This window comes from Gallus gallus, chromosome 1, assembly GCF_016699485.2.
Source record: "Gallus gallus isolate bGalGal1 chromosome 1, bGalGal1.mat.broiler.GRCg7b, whole genome shotgun sequence".
In the NCBI taxonomy this organism is placed as follows: domain Eukaryota; kingdom Metazoa; phylum Chordata; class Aves; order Galliformes; family Phasianidae; genus Gallus; species Gallus gallus.
The window spans coordinates 35,439,266-35,458,663 of NC_052532.1; the positions used below are offsets into that span (position 1 = coordinate 35,439,266).

The 19,398-nt window shown below is 43.4% G+C and overlaps 1 protein-coding gene across 1 annotated transcript in view; it reads right to left on the reverse strand.

Moving 5' to 3' along the window:
• Positions 1 to 613: 613 nt before the first annotated feature.
• Positions 614 to 19,398, reverse strand: part of CPM (carboxypeptidase M) — a 31,560-nt gene continuing 12,775 nt past the window's right edge. Inside the window, exons 3-9 of the mRNA NM_001199625.2 lie at positions 13,906 to 14,003; positions 5,853 to 6,025; positions 4,833 to 5,017; positions 4,396 to 4,566; positions 3,401 to 3,553; positions 2,295 to 2,443; positions 614 to 1,228 (exon numbers count right to left, since the gene is read on the reverse strand). Of these exons, the coding sequence (NP_001186554.1) occupies positions 995 to 1,228; positions 2,295 to 2,443; positions 3,401 to 3,553; positions 4,396 to 4,566; positions 4,833 to 5,017; positions 5,853 to 6,025; positions 13,906 to 14,003 (1,163 nt within the window). The 3' untranslated portion in view covers positions 614 to 994. The remainder of the gene's footprint in view (positions 1,229 to 2,294; positions 2,444 to 3,400; positions 3,554 to 4,395; positions 4,567 to 4,832; positions 5,018 to 5,852; positions 6,026 to 13,905; positions 14,004 to 19,398) is intronic.

Sequence of the window (19,398 nt, forward strand, 5' to 3'; positions counted from 1 at the left end):
GATAAAGTTTTAAAATAAACACATGAAGTAGTACTAACTAACCTGATAAATGTTGAACAGCTTCAAAGCACCCTGGAAATGATTTGCAGCTGCTCAGATAAAAGAATGTGCGAGTAGTGCACACTGTGCCATGCTGGTAGCACAGCCCTTGGTGCCTGTGCACAAGGATTGCTCCTGGCAGAGCTGAGCCTTCCAGCTGTTGCTATATGGCATACAGGGGCTGAGGAGCAAGGGAACAGGGCCTTGGAACGTGCTCTTTAGTAAATAAATAAACCCAATCACAGCTAATGCTGTTACTACAACCATTCAGATTGCAGCAGTCTGAATTACAGATCTGCTCCAGACCAAATGCAGTTCTACAATTGTGGAAGACTATTTCTATATATTTTCAAGAGACTTCTTCAGACAGAACAGTTGAAAACAGCGCTCCTCTGAGCTCTGCCTGGTGGCACAGGCTGGCACCAAGGCTCCAGCACACAGCCCTTTGGCACGTACCTCCCGCTACTTCCTCCCTGCAGCCTTTCTTAGAACGGGTGTTACTGATGTTATTTCAGTCCTGATGAGTCTCGTTTGTCTAGACAGGAAAGAGGACAGTTAAAAGTGTCATTCTTCGTTTATAGCAGGGGCTTTATTATAAGAAATTAGGATGGAACTAATTGCTTACACGTGTGTGGGCACACAAACTGCTGGTCCAACAAAGCACCACTGGGACACATTGGCAGCACAATCCCCAACTGTTTTTGAACCTTAAAGTGTGTGTGTCTGTAACACTGCAGCAAACACCTACAGTGAGCAGCTCCATAGGCTGTACGGTATTTCTCTGAATTAAAGTATCCTTGTAGAAAAGTGACAGTCTAATTAAAGTATAACATTTGATTGTCAAGGCAATATTTTACAAAATGCAATAAACATGATTATAAACCAAATTCTCAGCTTTACAAAAACATTCTCTTACATACAATCTGTTTCAGAAGCCGCCACGGAATTCCTGACTTCATTTGAGAATGGAAATGGTAACGATGACTAAAACCAAGATATGTAGAGTTGGTTTTACTGCAGCTGAAGAGCGTTCGAGCTCCTGGTACAGGGGGGTTCTGGGGCACGAAGCAGGTCTGGGTTTGACAGACACCTCTGGGAATGAGAAGTCTTGTTTCAGAGCGCTGAAGTTAGCGGTGTTGTCAGGTATGTCCACTGTCTTCAGCATCGATTTGAATCCTGGTACCGTAGCCTGGGAAGGAGCACAAAAGATTTCTTACTTGGTTTTAAACACCGAGTTCCGCTCTGGAACCTGTTTACAGTTTCAGTGCATAGAAAAATGTTCTAAGTGTAAGTTGAGCTAAACAAGAGGAAAGAACAAAAACTGAGCTGGGAATGGTAACAACGCTGCTGCTTCTCCCCATAGTTCCCAAAGCTCTGCTAATTTTGTTTTATTTGGGTCAGTGCCTCTCAGTGGATGGACCAACTAAATTGCTTTGCAGTAATGTCTCTGGGTTGGGGTGTTCCCCCCTGTAAGGTGTTGCTATTGATGGAGAGTGCCTGCCTCTGGGGGCTGAGTGAAGGACTGCTGCCATACTCCTTTTGCAGGCTGCAGTGAGGGGCGAAGGGGACTGGAGGTCGACCGCATGGGGGAGGCTCTCAGGTGACGTTGAAGCCCAAGAAGGAATTTACCAGATTGATGTTTGAGTGGAGGGAAGTCTCTTGCCTGGGAGATGACAGAGGAAGATTCTCATCGCAAACCAGCTGTGGGTTTTGGGGTTGGTTTTTTTTGGCTCAAAGACCATGGGAGCACCACATGCTGTACAGGAGAGGGAATCCTGCAGTCACACTTGGGGATAGATCCTGGGCCGGCACCTGCCAGAAACTGCACTGTACAAATGTCCTCTAATGCCTCCTGACACCGCCCTCATGGGAACAGCTGTTACCAATGGCACTGTCAGTCTGCTGCTGCCTGGGGCTATGTGGATCCCAGCCTCTGCCCTCTCAGAGCTTTGTTTCTAACACTTCAGGCCAGCCCTATAACAGTCCAGCAACTGTCTCAGCTGGCTCCACCATGCAGTTGGAGGAGTGCTTATTTCTGGACATCCCAGGGACAGGAAATCTTACCACATCCAAACATGTCCTTACTGCTGACTCAAATTGTAAGATTATTTTAAAAGAAAAATCTGCCAGTGAGTCTTGACAGCTCCTATATTTGACTCAAGCAAGTTCAGCTTACTCAACCGTACGGGTTCAGCCTCGCTCTGCTCAGGGATTCAAAGCACAATTAGAATGACTCAAGGTGGCAGCACACTTACATTGATCACGTACTTCCCAGGCAAAAGGAGAAGAAAGTACTCGCCGTGCTCATTTGTTCTGTAGGGGCAGATGTGAGGCCTCCCTTTGGCTTCCACGATTGCATTGGGAATAGGATTCCCATTTTTATCAGTCACCTGACCTTTGACTCCTATGAAAGAGGAACAGGAAAGATAACAGCGTGTACTTGCAACAAGCCGCCCTCTCTGGCAAAGTTGGACTGTTTGCTGCTGGATGTACTTAAAGGCCACTTCAATGATTTCAAGTACATCTAATAATGTCACCAGTACTTAAATCTTACTGGAGGGAACTGAAAGAAATTCCTTTCTGTTGTCATTAGTAGCTTCCCCTGACTTTAGAAAACAGCACTGTAATCATAGAATCATAGAATGGCCTGGGTTGAAAAGGACCTCAAAGATCATTGAGTTTCAACCCCCCTGCTATGTGCAGGATCACCAACCACCGGACCAGGCTGCCCAGAGCCACATCCAGCCTGGCCTTGAATGCCTCCAGGGATGGGGCATCTACAACCTCTCTGGGTAACCTGTTCCAGTAATCTTTGCTTCTAAATCTCATTCGCTGAAAGCATCATACATACTTGCTGAATGCATTCTCACAAACCACCCTAAAGTGAGCACTGTCAATAAGCAAAACAGTTGGACATTCATGGCAATGAAATGCAACATCAGCAACAGATTTATGCAAACCCTTTGATTCACTGCAAAATATCAGTGATTCACTAAGCAGAATTTCTCTCTTTCAACTGGGATGTGCAGACCCTACTTAAAAATGCCTAAAAAAATACAAAATCCAAACAATGAAGATCCATGAGACATTGAGTGCATGCATGTACACATTTAGAGACCTTTGGACCGCCCCAGCCCTGCCCAAGGTGGCAGCTCCCTGAAAGGCCCATCCCTTACACTTGCCCAAGCACGCATTCAACCCCATGCAGCACTGTAGGAGTGCCTGCTGCCCCATGCCCAGCACAGCCATAAGCTGTCCTCTCATATCATCCCTGGCCTTGCAGCACTCATCATTCAGGTCTTTCCCTGAACGCAAGGGCTCCCAAGGTTTGTGTCCCACCACTGGCCCAGTTGGTACCCACCTAAGTGTACTTGCTTTATATATTCAACCAGAGCAACTTTGTTGTCTCTCCAGAATTTCTCCAGCTGCTCTGCTGGAGGATATTTACAACACGACAGCTCCAATGTGATTTCAAAACACTGTCCCCAGACATAGTTGTAATCTTGCATTCCACCTTAAAAGGAAAATAAAGCAAAGTGTTCAACTGCAAAGAAGCACCAAAGATCAAGCAAGATGAAAAAGGGGAGTGAAAAGTGTTGCTAATTGCATCACACCTGTAAGAAAATCAGCATGTAAAGCAGGCAAATTATCCCTCTGTGCCACACCTGATTTACTGCTTCCTCTGGAAAAGTAGCTTAATAACTCTACAAGTACTTGTAGAGTTACTTGTTTTTTAAAGCACAGTGGTGTCTTGGAAATGATGACATCTACAATTGAAGAATGGTATGTCTTTGAGTCAAAAGTTCACGAGGCTTTTCAAGCTCTCCCAACCCAATGGAGATGGATCGAGTCGGGATGGCATCGAGTCTGCCTCTCTGAGTTGTCCCAGGAGCCCTTTAAGGCGCTGCATTCAGACTGCCAAAGCAGCATGCAGGGCCAGAGTTCACAGGACCCGTATTCTATTTGGCCATGTATAAACAGAAATGAAAAAGATTTATTTCAGTAATCTTTTTTTTTTTTTTAAAGGGTAATGTAAGTGCCAAACATTTGTTTTCTTTCTGAAAGGAGAAGAGAGGTTCTCAGCTTGGTGCCAGAGCAGCAGGCAATGTGTGCGTGCAATATATGCCCTGAGAAAGAACACAGATGAAGCCAGAGCAGAAACTGTCTCATTTCACTCTTGTCACTGCTGATGAGGTGTCTGCTAACCTGTGTCCTGCTCAGATAATCCCTGCTGTGGTCGGCTTACTGCTTTCTCACTAGCTACTCCAATCGATCCTTGCAGTGTCCTTATCATCAAATGTGGCAGAAGCAAGAGGGAATCTGAGGTAGCTGAAAAAGTAACATGGACATTCTTACCTTCCAGCTGGTACCAGGAGTACCCATTGGTAATGCCATCTGGGAAGGTCTGTTTGCTGTCACACCCGGTCCCTTTGTACATGCTGGCATGGTTGAATGAATAGGTTTTTGCCAGGTGGATAAAAACATCATCATCTGGAGACCTGCTGTAACCATTTGATGTGCCAGTAACTGCAGAGTGAAGACAGCCATCGTGTAATTCTCTTTACTGATAAAACTTACAGCACTATCTTATACACAGGATAAGAACTTCCCAAATAGTCAAAGCACACAGTGAATTTTAATATCCTATTTTGTCTTTGATGCTTACCAAAACCTGCCCATCCCAACTCAAAAGCTGAAAAACACCTTGCAGAAAACATTAAATGTTTTGCTTTGGTAGAGCAAAAACTCCTAAAATGAATCAACTGTGAAGAAAGGGCTTGTTACAGGCTTACCTGAATTACCGTTATCAAATGTATAACTGGCAACCAGGGCACCCCCGTGCAGGTTTGCTGAGAGAACAAATGTCTCATTTTTTATCCAATTTATCACTGCTTGAGTCTCTGGCTGAATGAGGTTGTTGTTATTTTCAAAGGCGTCAGGAAAATTTCTGTTCAGATCTTCTCCATTCTTATTGTACCTTAGGAAAGAGAGAAGACACTCCTGTTACCATTTTGCCCATAGACATCTCAACAGCACCAGCCCAACAGAACTACATCAGCCACCTGGATAACTCAGCATTCTTTCTACCTAGTGTACCTTTTCCCTTGCCCCTGATGTTGCCCTGGCCAAAGGTCCAGGAGAACTACTAGCTCTTGAGTCTGCTCTTTCTTCACATTCCCACTTCATCCCTTTGACAGTTCTTCCCATTCTCTTACTCTCTCCTCTTCTTCCCTCTTCTAGCCAGTTAAACTTTTCCTCCCCTTTTTGGTCACTGCAATTTATGTTAGAAATACAGAAGTAGTACAAGATGCAATGCTAGGCTACATTTTCCCACGTGAAGCTTTTTTTCCTAGCACAGCACCTATTACAGCAAGCGATGTTTGTGTAGTTTTTCCCTCTTACGAAGTAGATCCGCATCCAACGTGAACTGTGAACACGAAGAAGGGTTACATAGTTGTCCAAGTGAAAAAAATCTCTGTGGGTGGACAACTTTTTTTAAGTAGTACTCTAAAGGTCTAAAGAGGTCATTGTGCTTCTATTCACAGCCTGGGTCTCCTGCCCAGAAGGTCAGGTCATTATATCCTTCTGACTAATTTTCTCTGACCACACCACATACAAACATCTGCATGACTCACTCTTCCAAAAACTGTCCTGTAACAGTGACTCTTCTGAACAGCAGAGGCCAAACTAAGCCCTAATACATCCACTAGGCAATTCTCTCCGCTCAGTATGATTCAGCCTCTTGGCTATCACCAATTATTACCCCACACCCATTTCCCTTACCCACTCCCACCCACCTAAGCCACCCATACCTTCCTCGTGAATAATAACAATCAGGCACTACTGTAGCCTCAAACCCATCGGGGTTCATCGTTGGCATGATGTGAATCCGGGTATTATTGAGTAGTCGGGTGATAACTGGGTCACGTCCATAGTTGGTAACCAGGTGGTCTATCAAATGGAGCAGGATTTCTCTCCCAACAGTCTGTAAAAGTAGCATAGGTTTTCTTTTAAGTCTGCTGTAGAAAGAAAGAAAGAAAAACAAAAAAACATTCCAAACCCCACCACCTTATACATAAATGGTTGGAGTTTTATATGTGGTTTCAGTTTTAACTGGATTACGTGGGCATGAAAGAGCATTCTGGTCAATACTGTTTTGTTCCATGCTCTCCCTCCAATTACATTCAAGGTAATTTAGAAGATTAAAGGAGTCACCAGAAGGCTTTCACAAGGGTTTTAAAACCCGGATCAACCAGAACTTGTTCTGTGATGGGAAACTGACCGTGTCAGCTACACTACTTAAATCCTGTATAGATAAGACACAGCCTTATCAAAACCTAAAACTGCAGAGGCTGCCTGTTAGGGCTCACATGGGCCTGGAAATGCAGCACTGCATTATCTCAGAGGCTTTGCAGAGTCAGCTCTGTGCCAATGCCTGAGGGTCCCCTGGGTCCTGCACAGAGCACCGGTGCTGTGCATCACCACATGGCAGCAACAGCTGAGGGGGAAGGAAGGAGACCTTCCATCTATCAGGGTGCTACAGAGCCAGATTTTCTTCTTGTTCATCTCCTTTTCTGTGAAGTCAGCTTTGATACAGGCTCAAGAGAGGCTGACTGCCAGTACAGGGAATAGAGAGGCCCCACAGGCACTTTTGTTGTACATTGTTACATGGCATTTTATTGTCGTAAACGCTGGCATTGGGAAAATGGAACAGATAACGTACAAATCCTTCAACAAAGATGGAAGAGCCCTTTTGATGTAACCTTTCAACGAGGAAAGGGCAGTGGCAGAAGGAAGCTAAATACCCACTTTTGTTCACATGAGCTTTGATAAGTCATGGAAACTGTTGGGACATCCCTCCTTTGGTCTGCTCTGACCAGCACCGTCATGTTCGCTGCACCACGCTTTCCGGGAGCGCTTTCTATAGCAACATGACCCATATCTCAAGGGAGCTGCAGTGTTCCTAATCTCCAGCTGGGATGGGAACAAATCAAGACTTGCAACTGGATGTGCTCTGTAGATAGCTTATCTCTACTTTTCTCCAGGAGCTGAGTCTGGTAAATTACTGCAAGCCCTAATTCCAAGCTATAGAGTCTTAGTATCTTTTAGAATGAGTCCTGCACCACTAAGACAGAATCATTTGTGGTACCTCATTTTCTCCTCCCAAACTGAGAAGTGTTGTGTTACGTTACTGAAGGAAACTGGTCAACATCATCTTGCTTGCAAACTGGTACAAGTAAATAAATGAAGGTGAAATCAGAGGAAAGGAAATGTTGTCCACAGCTGTTTGCTGCACTAATATCTTTTTCAGTTTTCAATTTAAGTGGCAAATCCTGCTCCAGTGTAGACATGAGTTGGAACACGGACACTATCCAGCAGGAGCTCTGCCTGCAGAAGGCAGGTTGGTACAGTTGCACCACTACTCAGGGTGGGACCAAACTGGGTCTCAGTTATACAGCAGCTGACATTTATCCCAGGAGGAAGACCGGAGAGCAGCAGTTCCCAACTGCTCCACTAAGCTGCAGCTCACACCACTAGAAGCATCACACTTAAAGATGACAGCCTCTGAGCTAGCACTCGAGCAATTCTGCAATGCTGGTTGTATAAGGAAAAACGATTTGTTCCTAATTTGATTATTACCTGTCAGCCCCTGAAGGTCTTCTGCAAGTTCCCATCCACTAATCTGCTGGGGGAAGCAGCACTAACAAATGCAGTGACTGTCCCAATAACTTAGCGGTTCTTTTTCTGGACTCTACCGAAAACGGACTTGGATGGGGAGAGAAAGATACCTAACTTCCCCTGTTGCTGGCAGCTTTCAAATCAGCACATGGGAGCCAGACCACTCCACAGGTCTGTTAACTTTACTCTGCGAGGTGTGAGAAGGTATGTGACAGAACCTGTCTTGTAGAAGCAGCTCAGCTCCAGCGCTGGGTGATAGACATCTTGGGAAGCAATCAGGGCAGGGGGAAGAAAGGAGGGGAGAGATGTCAGCCAGAGCATGGCCCTGGGCACCAGAGATAAAGCAAGCAGACTCAGAGAAACAAGAACAGCCCTACCACACAGGGAGCTGAACTGCAGGCAAGACTGGGCTGCTCCATCGAGGGAGTGGGAAAGAGCCCCTGGTCCCACAGTACTTCTCCTCAGTGTCTGGTAAGAAAAGTACTCTAAAGATTAAAAAAAGAAAGAAAGAAGGCAGAGAAGCAGAAAAAAAGACAGGGAAAGATGCAGAAAGAGAAAGTGGCTGAAAAAGAATAATGTTCATAAATAATGGCAGTTCAGCAGTGCTTAATGGATGATATTCTTGGTAGTTCAGAGTTAAGCCCAGGCTTATTTACAGAGAGCACTAAACAATCCTATTTTATAGGATCCCCTGCGTAGCTATTGCCATACCCAAGTACTGAGTACCAGAACAATTCAGCTACCACCTGCCACAAAGGGTACTCTGAGCTCTGTGCGTATTACCACTCAGTTTTGGTAGGACAACAGAAGAGTATTGCTTTGGTCCAGAGTACCTCAGTTTTCTTGACAAGGCACATCTGGAGGTGTTTGAAGGAAGGGGAAGGGACACTTAGTTTGAGAAATTGTAGCTCCAGTTTTGATCAAGCACTCAGAAAGCACCTAATGGCCAGCCAACATCTACCCTGACTCTGGGGAGTTCAGCTGTACCTGTGGAACCAAGCTACAAGACTTTTTCTGTTTGTTTGGTTTTTTTTACTTAAGGGCTTCAAATAAATCTAGATCTGCTGGAGGCAGGCTGCTGACAGTAACATCAAGGACAGACACCTCAACATGCCTCTCATCTAATACACAGACGTGGGGAGCAGAGCAAAGATTTCATGCTTTCGGTTTTAACTGCATCATCCCAAGGGCGATGTGCTCTCATCCAGGTGTCCTGTTTTGCCGTAGCTCAGATGAGCCCTTTTCCCCACCTCTAGGGCCAGTTAGGTGTTGATTCTCTGCACTTTCAGATGTTCAAGTTTCTTTGCGTGCCCCAGAGGGAGAGAGTCATCAGAAAAGGCTTTCAGTGATCCCCAGAGGAAGTCCTGAATGCAGAGCCACGCGTGTGCTGGGACATGGATCAGCAGAGCAGGGTGTGACTGCTCTTCCTGTAAACATGCACCTTAAACCTACTGACAGATGCTTCTGGCACGGCTGGGTCAGCACCCAGCTCAGGTGCTGAAGCATTTAGAGAAGCCCGAGTTGCAGCTCATTAAAAGATTAAGGTTAGCTGTAATTGTACCTGTGCCCTAATGCTTCACTCCATCACCCCTGGTTTTAAAACAGTTTTATTACCCCCGTGGCACAGACCTAATGCCAGGGGACTATGGGTGGATAGACTCTACCTGTTTTTTAAAATCAAAATTCTTTCCTTAAGCATGGCCTGTTTTGTGGTTTTTTTTTTTTTTTTTTTTTGGTCAGTTGAACTATGTTGAAAGAGATCCAATCCATCAGGTAGGACCTGTTTCGGAACAGCACAGCCCTGCCACTCTCCTCGCTCCAGCCCCAGCTCCCATACAGCCCCAGCACAGCGCACCAGGCACCTCCCCACCTCAGGGAGCAGCGTTACAGCAGAGAAATCAGCAGCCCTCAGGCTTATCGCTGAGATGCCACACATGTAAGACATTTTTTTTTTTTAACACTTGTAGAGCATTAGTTATGCACAGCTGTGACACACCCCCACTGTGTTTGTCCTACTTTACTAAAATCCACCAGTCTTAAAGGCACTGTCCGTGCAAATGCTATTTGGCACACACCAGTTTCTTTCTACAGCAGTGATCACCATGGAAATACCACGTGTGTGGGGGACTGCAGTTTGCTTTACAACTGAAGGAAGTAGCAGCACAACACCAGCCTGCTTCTGAACTAACAGCTGGCGTGAGTTGTTTCTGCCTGGACAGATTCTGATCTGCACAGCTTTCACCTGGCTGAGACACAGGTCACTGCTTTTCCCATTCAGGAGGATGAGAGTTGAGATCAGAAAGGTAACTGAGGGCAGGCAGCAGCCCTACCTGTGTTGAGAGAGATCTCAGCAGCATCACGCTTTCTTAAAGTGAGGTCAAAAAATAGATTTGGTTGCTGGGAATTCTGAAACGCCTCATGCCTCCAACCTTCTTTATATCGTATCTGCTGATACTGGAAAGCAGGTAGAAAATAGCTCCCTATATATTAAATATAAATATGTATAATATATCTTGTACAATACAGATAAATAACAACAAAATACGTCCTGAGAATTCATGATAGCAGATTTTATAGTATATGGCTGCAACCTTTTGCCCAACCTGGTGATAAAAAAATAATGTCTTACCACACGGGGATATTTTGATAGCACAAATGCAGCTCCTATTCACGTTTGGAAATGAAGTCACAACGTTCTACAAAGGACTCGCTGCTTCTTTTCTGTTGTTTTGTTTTTGAGAGCTCAAATTATCACAAATACAGCTACTCTAATCTGGAAATCCTTCTGTGGAGATGGTTATGTCCATAACCACGTAGGGTATAGCTGCATTAACTTAAATCATGAGGCAAGCCAGTAATAGAAACACTCTTTCCTTCCATGTAGTCTAGTCCAGGCCCACCAGTACACAGTGAAAAAGAGACAAAATACCACTGCACTAAGTTATTAGAAGGGGATGGTTTCAGAGAAGGATGGCACGAGTACTATCACCCTGGAAAAGGGATGAGTCCTGTGACGACCGGCGCTACTGCTTGTTGTAAGCGTGCTGCTCTAGCTACGCATCTATGTAAAACACTACAGAGAACAAACAGTAGCACACAGATAGTTTACACTCTGTTTGGATACGCTTTCCCTTAGAGTTCTTCTAAATATAAATGGTTTAGAAAGAGCCTACTAATGAAATCCTGCGGCTTAGCTGTGCAGGCAGCGGTACTGCTGGTCAAAAGCTGCACGTCTCAAAGCATCTGGGGATTTGGCATTGGTCAGTGTGACAAGGAATGAGTTTTTCCCCAAAGAGGAATGTGCAACTGTATACACAGAATAGAAACTCTTTCAGTGAGAGCACAGCCCTGGGACAGGAGAGGGCTGCTGCCTAATTCACAATGAGCTGCAACTAAAAAAAAACAACCAAAAAAACACATTAAGTCACATCGCTGCTCCCTACAGAGAGGAACAGCTGAAAACCAAACCAGACAAACCTCTAATTTGCTTTGAGCTGTTTGAATCAAAGCACTGATTCGGGACTTCAAACACAGGGACTACCACTGTAACGAATGGGCCCCAGAGCAGCAGGCAACCTCCCTCGTCTTCAGTGCAAACCTCACCGACATTTCACAGGCCTATGCATTTTGTGCAGCCTATTAGTGCATTTTGATTCGAGTCCAGCACAGTTCAAAGTGACAGAACTATCACTAATCATCAGCTTTAGTTTGGCTTGGGCTAAATAAGAAGGAGTGCTAAAAATGCTGCCCAACTTCATTCGAGCACAGAAACAATGGGAAAAGTCTCCTGTTGCACCTCCGGGGATGTAGGGCTAAAGTTTGCTCTATTTGGCAATGGCTGTCACAAGACAGAATCATTCAGATTCAGCCAGCCGTGTTTATGGTATATAAGAAAAAACTTTAACCTACTCTAAACATGATCTTCCCAACTGTAAAAACGGTGCTCTCTTCCTAGCATTATGTACTCTGACTATTTTAATGCAGCTTCCCTGTTTGGCAGTCCCCCACGTAACCCAGGTTTCCCTCCAGCAGCACATGAGAACAGCCTGCACACACGTAATTCAGGCTTCCCAGTGCTTTTAGAAGCCTACTGACTGAATCAAAGCTAAGTGCTGTCTGTATTACTGTGGCAGCTTAAAGAGGGAGTGTCAGCAATAGAAGAGAACTGAATATCCTCGCTGTGTACCACTTATGGAAAGCAACACTGAAGCACAAAAGGCATTCAGAGATCAATGAGGTTATAACCCTGCAATCTGAAGCTATGAAAGCCTGTGGAACTCAAGTTGGAGCTTGTCATACAGTTAATGAAAACCTTATCTGCTTAATCTATTATAGGGGAAGTTGAATCCTTCCCCAGTGACTAGTCCAGCACAATCTTAGATTATGGGAATAAATATTCAAATTCTCCAATGCTTCTCAATATGAGGAATTCATTTCCTGCCATATGAAACGCATTTACGGTCAGATAGAAAAAACAAACACTAACTGTATATGATATCCATGCACAAAGAAAGGCAAAGGTTGGGGGCCTGACAAGGAGAATCAGCCTTAATTCTGGAATCTTTCCTAGGTGTGTGGTTGGTCTGCTGAACAAGCCAGAACGTAGCTCATTAGAGAGTCACATAATACAGCACCTAATGCTCCAGCACTGTTAGCTGAAGGAACAACTCTTCTCAGACAAGCTTGTGAACAGCACTTAGATATCTTGCTCTATTTGTTATGAAGTTAACTTAAAAATCTAGATCCTATATGGCAAGCCAGGTTGCCTGCTCTCTAGCAACACCTAACCATGTAAGCACGCAAACATCGAGAGCGTCTCCAAGCCAAAGTTTCTTATGCACACCTCTGTAGGCAGCAAGAGTAGCAGGAGTGCCTCATCGTGAAGGCTTCAAAAGGAGCAGCAGCAGGAATCTGCCCTTCTACAGCCCAGTTCCAGCAGATTTGAAAGGCAGGCCACTCTGAACAAGATGGCATTCTCTCCTCCAACTCCTTTCCACCAAAGCTGGCTCATCTGTAGCCAGTCTCGAAGCTTTCTCCAGCAGCCTGGAGGGACTGTCCCACACAGCTGCAATCCCTAGGCACCCTGCACTCCCCCGCTGACACACAACAGGTATCAGGAGCTGCAGACTCTGTTTTGAGCATCCGGTACCACGTATTCATTTGAGGCATTTGAGCTTCCTCCCACACAAGAGTTAAATCCCAACGCAGTCGGACTCCCAGCAGCACTTTGAGCACAACCACTGTTAAACCAGGTGAAACGAGTTGAACTCAGGGAAAATTCTTGGCATGGAATGTCACAAGTGCCTGCAGGCATGCAAGGGCTCAGACACAGTATTGATAATAGAAATAGCTTGTGATCTGTAATGCTTTACAATGGATACACTTCCAAAACCAAGGAAAATAGATGAGTAGGGAGTTCAGTCTAGCGTAAGACGACGATTTTTGCCACTTCTTCATTGAATTCTATAACCTCAAATTGAAGTCTACATAGAGATATTGCATAGTTTAATTTTATCCAAAACATATCTAATAAGAGCAGGGAAAGCTAAAGAATAAGGGAAATAGAAGGCAAGAAAAGATCAGAGAGAAGAGTGAAGCTTGCAGTCTATTTCATATTTATGTTTTACACCTGGAAATCTCACAATCACCATCACTCTTTTTTATCATTAATAAATGAGCACTCTTTCCAAAGCAAGTTAAACCTGAAGTTGCTTTGCTTTTTGTATTCACTGCGTTATCTTAAGTAAATGTATGTATTCCTAGCTTAAGGTTGTTAAGAGAATTTGCCTCCCTAAAAACAATTCATTTGATGGTACACAAGAATTATTATTCACTCTTAGGATGGATCTGAAGAGTCCCATCAGTCATGCTTCATCCCCAGCTGGTAATAAGCAGACCATGACATCTTATGCATTACCAGTAAAATTAAAGCCTCTGGGTTTATTCTTTTGGAGAAGACAAAGCTCTTTCTGTTCGAGAGGTCTTAGATGTGATGATGGAAGGTCTCCCAAAACACTTCTGCCAGAGCAAGGTAACTTTTTTCTTGAAATTCTTTGAGGGTATTTCTTAATGAAGATGTAATATGTGTATATTTCGATAATAAGAAGCACACACCTGAGAGAAGTTCACCTTAAACTTCTGGTAAATATATTTGATATAAGTGACATTGGAAAAGTTGAAACGTACCTCATCCCCATGCATATTAGCAACATACTTGAATTCTGGAATGCCAATCTTATGTTGGGTTGGAAACCTTCCCAGAACAAGAACCCACAGGTCTCTACCTTTAAGAGGGGAAGGGGAAAAGACAATTTTTTAAACACAGTATAAAATGATACAAGTCTTAAAGAACAAAAAAAGTACACAAGAGTTGGTCATCACGAAGACCAACAAGTTCCCATGTTTCATAATTGCACAGACAATCCTATAATAGTGTTTTCAAGTAGATTTATTTATAGGAATACTTGTTAAATTAGTCATTGGAAACAATGTTCTGTTTTCCAACTGAAAGCGTGCAGTGAATCCTGAAATGTCAAGAGCATTAAATCTAGAAAATAGGTTTGGGGAAGAAAATATGTATGTTTTTAACCAAATTTTACAGTCAAGATTGTTAACCAAAGTAGCCAAGCAAATATATAGTATTTATATTTGATACTTATCACAATGAACAACCTTTTTTTTCTTTTCCCCCCCCCCCTAATTAAAGACAAGGTAGAAAAGCTGAACACATCCATGAATTACTGCTCAGGGAAAAAATAGTAAGGAGATGGCATGCACAGAAACATGGCCCAGAAATTCGCAACGTAAGAATTAGCAGCAACACAAAGAGTGTTAGTTAAGAACATGAAAGATGCACAGGAAGCTGAGCTTCATTTAAGTAATAAGTAAATATTTTGGAAGTCCTAATTGAAAAAGGGAGAGGGCATTTTTGTTGTTGTTATTATCGGTAGTGATATTGTGGCATTTCAGAGCTCTTCTGCAGAACTGTGCCTCCCACTGGGCTGCTCCCTGAGGTGGGCCAGCTCTGCTTTCAGCAGATGGCAGCAAAGAAACCGGACCAGCTCCTTGATAGCGGCAGTCACAGCCTATGGGCTGCTAACGGCCAGACCTCGCATGCATATTGCCTGTCCCCAGCTCTCACACACTGCTCAGTGGGACCCACGAGCTATCTCAGAGGAGTCCAGCTATTATTTATCACAGCAAGAATAGCCATAAAGTGCATTACTTCCTACACTACTGTGGATCATCAAGTCCTTAGGAAACTCTGGAACACAACGGTTTCCCAGAGGTAGATCTCATAACCCTCATGGTCCAGCTGCAAGGAGCCCGTCACATAGAAAGAAAACAGGAGTGCTGCACCAATTGTAGCATCTTAGCAAACAGGAGGCAAATGTTGAACCAGAAACACTACAAGATGCACTGAAATAACTGTGAGATGACTAACACTGAAGTCAGTGGTTGCCAAGTTCAGCTCACTTCACAGGTTGAGTTGGAATCTCAGGTTAATTAGGATCAGGAAGCAATGAGACAGCAATGCCAGCAGACAGATCAAACAAGGAGTGCTGTCAGCATTCCCTAGTTGTACACAGTCACTCCAAAATACATTGTTATTCAGTCCTCACATACACAAGTTGAGAAATGCCACCACTGACATCCACTAGAATGGACAATGTGAGCAAGCAGTCATCCAGTAGGCTATTACACTATGGTGAAACTGTAAGATTAAGGCAGCAGATGACCTATACAAGAGATGTGCCCCAACTCTCTCTTCTAGATGGAGGTGAATACAGTTAAGCTGTAGATCACTTATTTCCTACAGAGGAGGCATATGCTTTCTGTAAGGTTACAGACCCATCCAACTGCAGGACTATCAGAGTGAGTACCAAGCACACAGGCAAGTCTTCAAAATAGCTTAGAGCCAACAGGTTGAGTGTACTACATGTCAAAAGCCCTCTCAGAGGAAATGAAATATTTGCCAATTAAAAGCATTAGTTTCCTCAAATCATTTTTCATTTCCCAAACAAACACAAAGCAGTGACCTAAAAGGTGAAGCAGCTTCAAGCCAACCAACATATTAACTATGTTTTCATTACTTTCCTGTATCTAATTACGTAGCATATAAAATACCCAACGAGTTGCAACAGACAAGCAGTACTGTAATCCCTAGAACAGGGAAGATCTTCTCACCAATAACCAGACATTGAGATTTGCCTCTGCTTCCTTTCAAAGGAAACAAGACCATTAGGGCTATTTCAAATCTGACCAATGGCAATGATGACTGACAGGCACATCCATTGCATATAAGCTTTTCAGGCTATCTTACAAGCTAATGTAGAACAGCACCATATTTTTAGCAGCATTAGCACTGTACCGTACTTCTAAAGCAACAAGAACCCACCAATGCTACAAGCTATTTTGTGTCACTTAAGGCTTTCTGCAGATGAAATATATTCTGATCTAAAACAAACAAAAACAATATATTTTTTTTAAAAGCCCACAACATCTCCAGTGCCTTAGAATCACAGAATGGTTTGGGCTGAGAGGGATCTTAAAGACCATTCAGTTCCAGCCCCTGCCAAGGGCAGGGACACCTCCCACATGACTGAGTTGCTCAAAGCCCGATCCAACCTGACCTGGTCTTCCAGGGTTGGGGCACCCACAGCTTCTCTGGGAAACTTGTTGCAGCACCTCACCACCCTCTGAACAAAGCATTTCCTCCTGATATCTAGTCTCAATCTGTCCTCTTTTAGTTTAAACTGTTACATCTTGTCCTATCACTGCACTTCCTGACAAAGAGTCCTTCCCCAGCCTTCCTGTAGGCCCCCTTTAGGTACTGGAAGACTATAATGAGGTCTCCCCAAAGCCCAACAAGCCCAGCTCCCTCAGCTTGTCTTCGTAAGAGAGGTGCTTCAAAACCTCTGATCATCCTCATGGTCCTCATGGGAAGCACAAGGAAGAGCTAAGTATAGACGGGTATTAAGTACTGATCTAAATTGGTCTTTCCAGCATGAATGTTTAGACTGTTTATAGTTTGTGTGCGTGAGGGCCATCATAATGATAAACACTCCCATGAACTGAGACATCAGTTATTTTCTAGCACTTCCAGCTTGTGAGAAGCATTAAGCTTACCATTAACAATTAAAATAAATTCCTGGGTCTGCTCAGCCTGCAGTACTGGATAGTGTACCTATAATGGATGATGTAAGATTCTTTCCATATAGCAGTAATTTACTGCATATAAGAAGATTCAGCAGATAAAGTTTCCTTTAATCAGGAAGCCCTAGATAACTCTGTTTTCATAGCTGAAGTGAACAGCTAAGCCACCTCCCACGCTTTGCATCAACTGAACATATACTGAGAAACCATTCCTCATTGCCAAAACAGAAATGATTTCAGCTCATCACTGAACTATATTGCAAATAATCAAGACAAACTTGTGTTTGTAATTGCATTGGAACAAAGCCTGATCACACAGCTTCTGGTGGGGTGAGCAGATATATTGATAAGTTTTCTAGCTTTGCCATGGCAATTTTCATGACATGGCATGGATATTCTAAACAGACCCACAGAAACTGGGAATTAAAAATGGAGAATTGAAACTGATCTCCAGATCAAGTGAGAAAGAAACCAGATTATTTGTAGGCCTTGCAGCCTGGGTTACACTCCTTGTTTTGTTTTGAAGTTTACTTCTGCTTTTCTTCACTTTGTTCTTTATAATTCCATTTATGAAATGGAGTTGTTGTTCCAAAGGCAGTTGTGGCTAAGAAGTGAAGTGAACTAACTAGACAATGCGCTGCCCATACCCCAAAGACCCAGCCAACCAGCTTAAATGTTTGCATGGAGGTCTACTTCAACTCACAAAAAATGGTATGCTGACTACAGTTCTCCCAAGCTGGCGGTATACATGCTACACATCACCTCAGTATGGATCAGCATCACTGCAGATCCCATCCATGAGGCACTCCCTTCCTAAAAAGGCACAAAGCACAGAGAAGAGGAAGACCAATGCCAATTAGAACACAAAGTCCCAAACCAGTTCATGCTGGCTCCAAATCTGCCTAAAAACTTATTTGAGTAGTACAGCACTGAACATAGGTCATGCAAAACTTGTTCTGACTTTAGCTGGAAAGTTGAATTTTTAGATGTCTAAATCAAAGCCTCAGGTATGAATCTATGTGGATCCATTTCCGTTGCCTATAAAAAAACATGATGCAAGCTTATGAAAAAAGACAGTATGATACCAGTAATTAAACAAATCAAAGAAAGGACCTCAAGCAATACCCTTGAGATTTTAAATGAACCACAACAATTTACATTTCTTTCTATTTCATATCCTCTTTCTTAAGCAGAAGTAGTTTTTCCTCATGTTTGACAAGAAGTAGCAAATCATCAGGGTGGTTTATCCATAAACACGCATCTCTAAACTCTAGGGACAGCCACCTTAGTATGTATAGGGCAGTTAAATAGAAAGGATAAACAACTTTGTCATGATTCTTCACATTGCTAGGCACTACTGGTATTTCAGCAATCTTGAAAACTTAACCAGTCGGGGCTTCATTCTATTGTGCACCACACAAATTGCTTAAACATATGTTTCTGTCTCCTAAAACATACAGTCAAAGCAGGGCAAGATAAGAAGAGGGACTAAACAGACAAGGTTTTGATCTATGAGAAGATAATATGGTGGCAGTTACACCTTAGGCATAGCTTGTATCATATCAATCATACTCAATTCCAGTATAAGCAGAAGAGCTTCAGCCTAGATTCCACAACGAGAGCAGCAGTGAAATAAACATACCAGCTGATGTAACAGCTTCTACTGCAAAAGCAGCCGCTACTATAATTATGGTTTGACAGAAGAAAGAGAAACGATGCAAATAACTGCCATGTGCATTACTTACACAAAACACTGCGGGGAGACAGGATGGTACGAGTTGCTCCTTGGTAAGTTCTTCTGTAGATATACCGCAGTTCCCACGCAATCTCTCAAACACTCTTTAATCCACTTTAACAGTGCATACCAATATTGGAAACATTTCCTTAACTGCATTTGGCAACCTTCAGCTATGTCTTTGGGTACTCCATCCCAGTACGCAACACTAGTGTTAATCCAAATTAATTATTACCATGCAAGATGCTAAGAGATCTTGATGGTTTCCTTTTTATTGCAGAACTGTGTCAGGGTATCTTACAAACAGCATAGGACACTGCTTTTCTGAGACTTTAACTACTCGGATTTGCCATCACCAATCCAAGTTGGAAAATCTAAAGCTATTTTGAAATTTGCCTCTGCAAGAGGATTGCCCGACAGCACACACAGCTTGATTCAGATTCCAACAGAAGTTGAGAGTTAGCAGCACATTGAATGATTTTGGTTACATAAATAATCAGGATGGCTGATACGGCAGTACTGCAGAAGTAGCATTATAGACATGAGCAAATATGCAAATCTAAGCCAGCCAGACTGTTGTATAAAGCATCTTCTAGACTACAGTAAGTTAAAAAAAAGTATCCTTCAGGGATATAAACTTTGTAAATTATCAACCAGTAGAAGGCAGCTGTGTTTGCTCAGAAAACAGACATTCTAGATGTACAGTTTATACTCTGAATAACCTACATACCTGAAGCGAGGGCCAGACAAATGTATAAGCAACTGTAGGACATCAGTTTATCCTTGCT